This window comes from Podarcis bocagei, assembly GCF_964188305.1.
Source record: "Podarcis bocagei genome assembly, chromosome: 16".
Lineage (NCBI taxonomy): Eukaryota > Metazoa > Chordata > Lepidosauria > Squamata > Lacertidae > Podarcis > Podarcis bocagei.
In genome coordinates, this window is record NC_138142.1 from 10,015,872 (window position 1) to 10,027,455 (window position 11,584).

Sequence of the window (11,584 nt, forward strand, 5' to 3'; positions counted from 1 at the left end):
CGTCTCCTGGAGGTCTTGCCCTGCATTGACATTGGAGATGCCCGGCTTGGCTGCATCTATAGCATCTCCTCACCGCCATGCCCAAGTCCCAAACTTGGCGTTGCCCCATTGGCAGATTCTGCTGCTGGCCCCCTCGGCTGTAACTCCTCCGCTCTTGGAGTTCAGCCTGTCTGTCTGACCTTCTTTCTGCTTCTTCGGTCAATCTTCCAACCACATACTCAAGGGTCAGATCTCGGGGACGCATACTCTCTATGCTGTTAATCACAGGCAACCAGCTTTCAGGCAAACTTGAAAGGATAATGTAGGTTTGATCAGTTTCATCCTAACGCTTACCTCTCTGTTTCAGTGTTTGAAGATGAGTTGCCAAACTCTCACCTTCTTTCATAACAGTCCTGAACAGCCTTTTGGTCAGAGAAATTATAGTTCCAGCAGTTTCTCTGACATGCATTGCCCTTAATAAATTCCAGCACTCAAACGCTGTGCTGGCATTTGCTACATGCAATAACTGAGAGTTGCTCAAACACAGCATAATTTGGGCACGAGCCCTTTCATCCAGCCGTCTTTTCTCAGTAGAGTCCCGTCTCAAAACCTCAGTTTCAACACAGTCCCATAGTCCATCTCTCCTTAACAACTGCTGCATTTCTATTGACCAACTCAGCCAGTTGCTTTCTGAGAGAAGTTCAAAAGGGATGCCTCCCCCAATATTTACAACTTGGGAAGACTGGAAATCTGCCATCTCTGCTGGTGCTTGCTGAGCCCCTTCTGTGGGGTCTCCAGCAATCTCTCCTGACTCTCTCTTTAGAGTCCGACTGGACAGTCCTGGCTGGCACTCACCGGCTTCTAGCTGCTGCCTCTGTTGACCCTCAGGTCCCGCCTGGCTCTGCAACTGGTGTAGCCGCTCTGTGAGTCGCCTACTGTGGTCCTCTAGCAGTTCAAACTGTTCCAGTAGCCGACGCTGAGTGCTTTCCTGATCCTCAGATCCTGGCCGCTCCAGTGTCGCTGCAGACAGTTACGGCTCTAAATCCTCAATGATGATGTCATCTGGATGGAAGAGAATGAGAAGAGAATGCAAATGCAAATGAAAATGAGATTTCCCCACAGGCCTTTAGTCAAAGGGCACTGTCTCCAAGGTGTGGGGCTTACCTTCTTTTGGCTTCCGGCGGAAGCACGCCAGTTCCGGCCGAACGACTGTCATCTGCAGGGGAAAGAAAAATCGGGGTCAGATGGGAGCAAGAGAGCACAGAAGCAGCGCCAAGCCAGGAAGGACAGGTCTCCCTCTGTCTTGGGCCCAGTCCCTTGTTCCAGAGGACCTCCCTGGGCCCTGCAGCCTCCTGGGCAGAGGTGGAAGGGCAGCAGCAGGAAAGGGGGCAGTAAAAGCCTCTGGCCTCATCCTGACCCCCAGGGACACCCCCCGCAAATTCTGCGCTAAAGATCACTTGGGGATGTGATCTTGGGGGGGATGGAAGTAACCAAAGAAATGAATAGAAGAAGGCAAGGTACTTACTCTGAGTTTGGGATATTTCCTGGCAATGGCCAGCAGCAAAGAGATGCTGCTGGCCGCAAGTTGTTGTGCCTCCCCACTTTCCCCCAGGGCGTATCCTCTGAGGTCCTGCAGGAGGAAAGAGCATTTCAGAGTCAGGGGCCAGTCTGGGCCAAAGCGGCCCCCACTGCCCCCACCACGGAGTCCATGGCACTTCTGGACCATGAGGGGTTGCCAGCTTTGGTCTTGGACCAAATTGGGGGGCAAACAGGCTCTGTGCCCCAGAAATGGGGCAGTCCATTGGGTAAGGGACGGGGGGGACGACAACCCTAAAATCACCCCGGATGCCATAGGGACACTTACACTGAGGAGTTGGAGGAGGGTGCCAGGGTTGGGTGCTTCCATTAGAAGACTGCCCAGCAGAAGCCGGTAGTGCCTCTTCAGTTCCTGCGGGAAAAGAGAAGAGAGTTGGATTCTGCAAGGGTGTGATGAAGAGGAAGAAAGAGCCTGTGAAGGGAAGTCAAAACAAAGGACATACTTCTCTCTTCTTCTCCTCCTCCTCCTCCTTGGCCCCACACAACACAGCCTCCAACATCCTGTGCAGGATGGCACTAATCATGTCAGAGGTGAATCTGGGCCTCATCGTGCTGCAGAAATGAAAGGGAGAGGGTTAGAGTCTCCCTTGCCCCTTTCTCCCTCCCGCCTGCTCTTTCCCCCTGGAGTTCTCCCCCCCCCCACAACCCCATCGACGCCAAAGACCCCACTCACCTTAGCTGGAGGAGGGCCTCCAAGGCAAGGGCCAAGGTCAGGGGGCAATCCCTGAAGTGCTCCAAGGGCCCCAAGATGTCCTGGAAGAGAACAGAGGAGGAAAATCAGCTCCGACCCCGAACACCAGGCTTGGCTTTGCAGGGGAATGGCAACCCCATGGCCTAAGCCAGCAGGGTCCTCCTCCCCACAGATGCACAACCCCTTTCCCCCACCACTCACCAGAATTTTATGGGCTGTCTCCTCCTTGGAGCACATCAGGGATCGGCGCCCCATGAGCTCAGCTGCCTGGCAGCTGTTGATGACCCCCAGGATGTAAAGCTGTTCATCCTCTAGCAGCTGAAATGCAAAAGTCAGGCTGTCAGTTCCTCGTGAGGGGAGGGCTTCTCCGCATCTGAGAGTGCAGAGTGAGGGGCAAAGAGCCCGGGGGACAGCGGGGGGCAGGTCTGAGGGATCCAGTCCCTGCTCTTGTTTTCTCCAATACTTACCCCTGGGGCTGGGATGCTGAACCGCAGCAGCACTGCAAACAGAAGGACAGGGGAAGAGGTGAGTCCTCTTTTGCATCCTTGGACCAGTTGCCCCCCATGCCCATCCCTGCCCTCCTCTGTCCAAAAAAGGAGGGCCACTGGCTTACCTGGCGCCACGGGCTGCTCTGTGTCTGGCTGGGGGCCACCCTGTGGCAGCGCCTGAAGAGGCGCCTTAAGCACCTGATCCTAGAAGAGATGAGCGGAAAGAGTGACTCAGATGCTGGCAGCCCCAATTCTTGGGGGGTGTTTGGGGGTGAGGAGGGGAGTCTGGAGAATACAGTGAACCACTGGCGAATTGGCAGAACAGAAATACGTATGTGGAGCCTAATTGATCCTTGCCGGCCCACTCTGACCAATTCCTTCCATCTCTCTGCAGTTCAGTGACCTGAAGGGGCATCATCAGAGCCTGAAAGAGGCAGCCCAAAGCATGAAGGGCTGGCAGAGAGAGAAAGGAGGTCCCAAGTGCTCTGGGTTCAAGAGCTACCGCCATGTCAGGGCCCAGAGAGCCTGGCCCCCTCATTCATGCAGTCAAGCAGTGTATAAATTTCATGAAGCATTGTTACCAGAATTTTTGGAAAGGGTGGCGGGGGTTTCGCCCTCCAGCAGGCACCATACCCCACTCCGACTGTACCCCAGATCAACACCTTCACGTCTGCAAATGTCCCCACAAAAGACATCCTGACACAGTCCTTTCCTTTTTCTATTCCAAAGGCTGCCATAAATAAGGGTAGAACATTTGCCCTAATGAAGGCTGAGCCTTTTGCTCGCAAGGCGCTCAGCCAATCCGCTCAGACTATCCAAATATCCAACAGCAACCAATGAGCGCCACGAAACAGTGCCCTCCAGCACAAAGCACTGACAACAACAACAACAGAACAAAGCACACAGGCACTGCAGCTGCCGACCAGCCGTGGCCTCTGCTCTACAAGTAGGAATTCCCACTGGGAAAAGGGGAAAGTCAGAACCAGCCATGAAAACCATTCTTGGTCCATTGAAACTAGTCTTTCAAGTTTCAGTCTAGGCTCTTGAACTACCAACCCAACTGTACGCTTGTGAAACATGGACCACTTATAAACGCCATCTCCAACTCCTTGAAAGATTCCATCAATGGTGTCTCCGAAAAATGTGACACACCACTTGGGAAGGCAGGCGAACTAACACCAGTGTCCTGGAAGAAGCAAAGATCACCAGTGTTGAAGCAATGATTCTTCAACACCAACTTCGTTGGACTGGTCATGTGGTGCGGATGCCTGATGATTGTCTTCCAAAGCAACGACTCTATTCCAAACTTAAAAATGGAAGGTGTAATGCTGGTGGCCAACAAAAGAGGTTTAAAGACTATCTCAAGGCCAATCTAAAAACATGTTGTATAAACAAAACATGATACAAAAAAGAATAAGAGAGGCTAAAATCAAGCATTTACAAGAAGAAATAGGCAAACAAGAAAAATTATTAGCGAAAACACCAAAAAAGAGATTGCAAACCAAACCATTAAAATATTACAAACACAGCTCTCAACACCCTTAAATGATGAAACAGAAAGAAATTTAAAATGGATGAACAAAAATCATTTGAATTTGGAAACAGACCAGGTAAATTACTTGCGTGGCAGATAAAGAAAAGACAAAGAGAAAGACAAATAAAGTAGTATATGAAGGAAAAACAGTGGTGGCAGAAGAAGGAATAAATAAATGCTTTGTAAAATACTTCACCAATCTATATAAAAAAGGTGCAGAAACTCAACAACAAATTATAAAATATCTTCAAGGAAAACAAATCCCAAAAATAGGTGAAACCAAACGGAAGCAGCTAAACGCACCAGTAACAACAATGGAGATACAACAAGCCATTTCCAATCTTAAACTGGGGAAGGCTCCAGGTGCAGATGGACTATCCGCGATACACTACCAAAGGTTAGAAGATGCTATAACAATGCCTTTTAAAAAATTAATGAACGAGATCATGCAAGAAGGAAAAATACCAAAGTCATGGCAAGAAGCCAATATTGTATTAATTCACAAACAAAGCACAGCTAGAGAATTAGTTCACAATTACAGACCCATATCATTATTAAATAATGATTATAAATTGTTCGCGGGGATATTAGCAAATAGGCTAAAATCGGTCCTAAAGGATGTAATAGACCAAGACCAAGTAGGATTCCTCCCAAATAGGCATATAATGGCAAATAGGAGAATAGTATTTGATCTAATTGAATATTTGGAAATGAGACCCAACAAAAAAGCGGCGTTTATGTTAACAGATGCCGAGAAGGCTTTCGATAACCTATCAAGATCGTTCCTTCAGGAAGTAGCAGAAGCAGTAGGACTGCTGAAAACTACTGCAGAGCAATAAACACAATATATGAAAACCAGCAGGGATGTTTAATAATAAATGGTGAAAAGACGGATCCTTGAAATCTAGAGAAAGGTACCAGGCAAGGATGCCCGCTTTCACCGTTCCTTTTTATACTAACTTTGGAAATCCTGATTTTAGAAATAAAGAAAGAAAAAGAGATAAAGCGAATTACATGAGGCAAGGATGTTTTCAAAATTAGAGCTTTTGCGTACAATATTATATTAGCACCTGAGGAGCCAGGAAACAGTCTAATGAAAGCACTGAGGATAATGAATGAGTTCGGGAAAGTAGCAGGCTTCAAGATAAATGTGTCAAAAACAAAACTTATGGCAAAAAACATACAGGAATTAGAAAAGAGCGAACTACAGGAGAAATTGGGTTTGGAAATTGTTACAAAAGCAAAATATTTTGGTATAGAATTGACGATGAAAAATATTAATCTATTTGGAAACAATTATGAAAAAGCCTGGAAGGAAAATAGAAGAGATCTAGAAACCAGGAGTAGATTAAAGCTGACGTTACTGGGGAGAATATCTATAATTAAGATGAATGTTTTACCCAAAAAGATATATTTGTTCCAAACAATACCAATAATAATGAAAGAAAATTGTTTTGATGAGTGGAGAAAAGATCTAACAAAATTCATATGGCAAACCAAAAAAACCACGCATAAGGTATAAACTATTAACAGCTAAAAGGGAGAGAGGAGGACTGGCATTACGAAATCTAAAATTATATTATGAAGCAGAATGTCTGGTGTGGTTAAAAGAATGGATTATATTGGAAAACACTAGTATTTTAAATCTAGAAAGTTTTGACAATAGGTATGGATGGCAGACCTACCTAGCATACGAGAAGGTTAAGGTACATAATGGCTTCAAAAAGCATATACTCAGAAATTCATTGTTTTAAGTTTAGAATAAACTTTAAAGTCTTAAAGTTTAGGAATAAACAGCTATTAGAGCCACAAATCCCTTTATGGATCTCTCCATTAGAAGCCCATGCAGTTAAAAAACACAATATGAATCCGAACTGGGCAACATATAGACAAATACTGGAAGAAGACCAAGGAAAGTTAAAATTAAAAACATACGAAGAATTAAAACAATATGGGATGGATAATTGGCAATATATACAATTAAAAAGTGTGTTTAAGCCAGATCAAAGGTTTTGCCAAAGAACAATTGCTATTTAGCACCATTATATTTCGAAACAATAGGAAATTATTATCAAAAATTTATACTATTATTGGACTATGATTTGATGAAGAGGTAAAAGAAATAATGGTCAAATGGGCACAAGATATCGGCCATACTATATATTTAGAACAATGGGAGAAAATCTGTCGTGAAGATATTCGCTTTGTCCACCAACCCGAACAGATAAGCTTCGGGATTTTTTTTATCAAGGGTTTGTTTAGCATTTTCTTAAGTTCCTGATGTATTATTCCACAAAACTTCTTTATTTCCTTGCAACCCCACCACATATGAATTATCATTCCAGGTTCTTTGTTACATTTCCAACAAAGGTTGGATTTGAATTTATAAATTTTGGCGAGTTTAACTGATGTTAAATACCACCTGTAAAACATTTTAACCAAATTTTCCTTTATCGTATAGCAGGTGGTAAAGCGAATATCCTCGCGACAGAGTTTCTCCCATTGTTCTAAATGTATAGTATGGCCGATATCTTGTGCCCATTTGACCATTATTTCTTTTACCTCTTCATCCATAGCGATTGTTCTTTGGCAAAACCTTTTCTTTGATCTGCCTTAAAACACCCTTTTCTGCTCAGAAGGAAGATGGCGACCAGAGGAGGCACTTGGGACATGGCTAGGGGCAGCCATCATCCCTGAAGCATGAGACCACGTACACAGCAACCCTTCTGCCGGGGTGATCATCACTGCCCTCCTGGTCTCTGAGTGCCAGACAGGTAGCCATCTCAAGGACCAGAGTGGATCCAACCTATCGTACATGGCTTGGGGACTTGGCCAGTACAATAGGGGGTACTCAACTTGGCTGGGAAACAGGACCATGTATATATTTTTCTTTGTTTCACTGAATGGGTGTAAGGTGGAGGTCAAGGGAGGGACAGGGACAAACCTGATACTCAGGTGTCTGCCAGAAAAACCTCCCAGTTTGTGACACACACACACCCCCCCCCCCGTAGATGAAGAGAAAGGGGTGCTACTTACAGTCTGCCCATGTCCACAAAAACCCTAACTATACAGACTATGCACAGGTGTGCACAAAAAAACAAAACAAAAAAATTAAAACAAAGAACAAAAAATAAATTAAAATAAATAAAAGTGTTAAAATAAAAGAATAAAAGAAAATCAAAATAAATCAAATCAAATAAATCAAATAAAAGTAATAAATGAAATCAAAATCAAAATAAGAAAACAAAAAAGAACAAATCACTCCTCCTCTAACTGCCACCACCAACTGCCGCTACCACCTCTCTCCGTTCTCCTCACTAACCCACAATGGCCGCCTGCAAGTCAGTGGTTTTTAAAGGAGAAGCAAGAGATGTCACAAAGGAGGGCGGGTCCTTGTCACCGTGGCAACCACCCCCCCCAGGACCTGGCCCCACCTGGCCCTTCCTGAGTGGTGATGCTCCTCTGTCAGAACTCGGAGGCACCTGCTGTTCCGCCTGCAGAATGCTCTGATCCCAAACTCTCTAGCCCTACGACTGGCTCTGCCACGATAAATCCATTTGTTTCTAAGGTGCTTGGTGCCTCTCTTTTTCTACGTTTGCTGCGCAGGGGGCTTAATCATATCACTACCCTTCTGCACTCTGTGAATTAAGCAGGGCATGGATTTGAAAGCATTTGTAACTTCTGCCACATAATTTTCAGGTGGAACTCAAATCGGGAGAGAAAAGGGTAAATGCAGCCTGCTCTTTCCATGTGGGGGGCACATTTCGTGGTGCATGCAAGTTTAATGGTGGGCCATAACATTAAAGGCAGGCATGTTGCGGACCTGTCCGGCCTAAGTGGGGAAAGGAACCATCAAATTCGCTCATAAAACCTCTCTGGCATGGGAGCACATGAATTCCAGAGCCATGGGCACATGAATGCTCCACAGTCTGTTGTTTTTCTGCGGAATTCACATTTGGAAATATGCCCAGTCGCAAAGAGCACATACCTGCTTCTTTCCAAAGGAGTGCTAAAATCAATTAACAAGTCCTCAAAGAGGCAGGTCTGTTCCAGTCCCCACCTCAGATAGTCTCAAAGGGCGAGGAAGCCAGTGCAAATTTATCAGCAATTTCAGCAGAAGTTGTGTCTCAAGAGTGCAGCAGCTAACTTTGGCTGACCAAAATTTTGGCACCTTGGCTGGATGTCCTGGAGCATGCACAGAAATCCTTGACCTCCAAGAGGGAAATGTAGCATTTCAAAGACCGCAGGGCAAATGTGCTCCTGAGCATATGCAGAATCCTTTTCCTCTGGTGAGGTGCGGGGAACCTTTGGCCACCCCAGCTCTTGCTAGACTGCAAGTAGACTCCTGTTAACTCCAGCAAGCAGGAGTTCAGCAACATCTGGAGGGCCAGAGGTTCCCCACACCTGAGCTGGACTGTGCAGGTATCTGTGGATTCTGGAGTCCCAGAATTCGCCTTAGGTATATATTTTTTATGTTAGTGACTTCACCTGCCTGATGCTGCATTGGGGGTGACCTAGGATGAGATGGCTGGCAGGAACTCATGCTATGGCCTGGCTGATTTGCTTGCACAGTAAACGGGAGACGAGTACTCAGTGTGTAATCTGATCACAGTGAAGAACGGTCACAAATTCCCCAAATCTCTTGCTAAGCAGCAAAACTCTGTATTGCTGCGTCTGCCTGCTGGCATTCGCAGCAGAAAGCCATTCATACTTCTGCCTCTGTTTTGGTCTCTGAATGGAAGCATGGTTCGTATCCCACTACTGACACCAGTTTCTGTTGAGCCGTGGATTCCAGAGTTTTGCAGGAATGGGTAACTTAGCAGCATTTTAAGCAGCTCTTGTAAAGTTGGAAAGGACCACAAGGGTCATCTAGTCCAACCCTCTGAAATGCAAGAATCCTTTTGCCCAACATGGCACGGCTTCCACCCTGGGATTAAGAGTCTCATGCTCTACAAACTGAGGCGTATGTTCTGGTATAAAATAAAAATAAATTCAGCTGCTCTTAAGAAAGACCCTCAGCTGTGGATTGTTGGTTGACACTGCAGGGGTGTGTGTGAGAGTACAGATCCTCCAAGCGTCATTCTGGTTTCTGATTTGATCCCGGAAAGTCCCGCTTTTCCTTAGGATGCCCCTATTTTCATTGGAGAAATGTTGGAGGCTGTGCTATGATGTCCCTGTTTTCATCAGAGAAACATTGTGAGGGCATGGAGTCGTGCGATCCTGGAGCCAAGAAGATCAAGTAACTATGCAACCTTTAGAAGGCAGCTGAAGGCAGCCCTGTATAGGGAAGTGCGTAATGTTTTCTTATGTTTTTAATAAAAAATTTTTATTGCGTTTCTTTCCATAGGTTAACAGATTTGTTTACACAGCAACATGCAAGAAACATTTTTTTTATATATGAAGAAAAGTAAAGAAAAAGAAGAAAAAGTTAAGATACTTTCATAACGTCCTTCGACAGCTCATTTTTTGGACCTCCTCGCATCCTCTCAGCATTGCATTCATTATTCTAGCCAGTTCAGCAATTTGTTATCTTGTTTCCCATCTTATTATACCTTTAAATTTATTATGTTACCAATTTCGAAAATTTATAATTTAGTTTTAACACTCTTAATAAACATAATATTTTGTTTCTAATTTGTCTCGTTTTTTTCCATCAATACTTACTTTGTCATTTACTTAAAATAAATTGCAGAAGCATAACGTTTCTTAATCGTGCGCAATCTTAACATTCAAACAACTTATAATGTTTTTGCAAATAGTCCTTAAATTTTTTCCAGTCCTCCTCCATTGTTTCTTCGCTCAGATCTCGAATTCTGCCAGTCATTTCTGCCAACTCCATGTAGTCCATCAGCTGCGTCTGCCAGTCCTCCAGTGTGGGTAAATCTGGTGTCTTCCAGAACTTTGCGATAAGAATCCTAGCTGCTGTGGTTGCATACATAAACAAGGTTCTGTCCTTCTTTGGCACCTTCCGGTCCACCATGCCCAGAAGAAAGGCCTCTGGTTTCTTAGAAAAGGTATATCTGAATACCTTTTTCAGCTCATTATGTATCATTTCCCAAAAGGCCTTTACTTTCGGGCAGGTCCACCAGAGGTGAAAGAATGTCCCTTCTGCCTCCTTGCATTTCCAACACTTATTATCAGAAAGATGATATATTTTAGCCAACTTGACTGGGGTCATGTACCACCGGTATACCATTTTCATAATGTTCTCTTTCAAGGCACTACATGCCGTGAATTTCATACCGGTGTTCCATAACCTTTCCCAGTCCTCAGACATAATGTTGTGTCCTACATCCTGTGCCCATTTTATCATAGCAGATTTAACTGTCTCATCCTGTGTGTTCCATTTAAGCAGCAAGTCATACATCCTCGAAAGTACCTTAGACTTTGGTTCTAGTAACTCCGTCTCCAGTTTCGATTTCTCCAACTGGAAACCCACTTTTTTATCCATTTTAAATACCTCTTGAATTTGAGCATAATGTAACCAATCTCGCACCTTGTTTTTTAGTTTGTCCTGGCTTTGGAGCTTCCAATTATCTCCAACTCTTTCAATCAATTCCCAATATTTTGGCCAGTAGGCCTCCATATTGGGCCTTTTTTTAGAAATCTTGGCTTCCACTGGTGATAACCACCTCGGGGTCTTGCTTTCTAGTGTAATGTTTTCTTATGTTTTTATGTATGTTGGAAGCCACTCAGAGTGGCTCTGGCAGCCTTAGTCAGATGGGTGGGGTATAAATAAAATAATAATAATTATTATCATTATATTATATCATTAATATTATACTATTTTTATCATCCAATATTGTTGTTGTTTAGTCATTTGGTCGTGCCCAACTCTTCGTGACCCCATGGACCAGAACACACCAGGCACTCCTGTCTTCCACTGCCTCCCGCAGTTTGGTCAGACTCATGTTTGTAGCTTCGAGAACACTGTCCAACCATCTTGTCCTCTGTCGTCCCCTTCTCCTTGTGCCCTCCATCTTTCCCAGCATCAGGATCTTTTCCAGGGAGTTTCTCTTCTCATGAGGTGGCCAAAGTATTGGAGCCTCAGCTTCACGATCTGTCCTTCCAATGAGCACTCAGGGCTGATTTCCTTAAGAATGGAGAGGTTTGATCTTCTTGCAGTCCATGGGAATCTCAAGAGTCTCCTCCAGCACCAGAATTCAGAAGCATCAATTCTTCAGCAATCAGCCTTCTTGATGGTCCAGCTCTCACTTCCATACATCACTACTGGGAAAATCATGGCTTTAACTATACGGACCTTTGTCTGTAAGGTGATGTCTCTGCTTTTTAAGA

At 44.7% G+C, this 11,584-nt stretch overlaps 1 protein-coding gene across 1 annotated transcript; it reads right to left on the bottom strand.

The window, feature by feature from the left end:
• Positions 1 to 368: 368 nt before the first annotated feature.
• LOC308575967 (uncharacterized protein) lies at positions 369 to 2,908 on the bottom strand. Its single transcript, XM_081175148.1, has 7 exons — positions 2,468 to 2,908; positions 2,249 to 2,328; positions 2,019 to 2,127; positions 1,844 to 1,927; positions 1,505 to 1,609; positions 1,144 to 1,195; positions 369 to 1,041 (listed from the first exon to the last, which is right to left on the bottom strand). The coding sequence occupies exons 1-7, from the start codon at positions 2,807 to 2,809 to the stop codon at positions 1,010 to 1,012; spliced, it is 804 nt and encodes a 267-aa protein (XP_081031274.1). The 5' UTR covers positions 2,810 to 2,908; the 3' UTR covers positions 369 to 1,009.
• Positions 2,909 to 11,584: the final 8,676 nt, after the last annotated feature.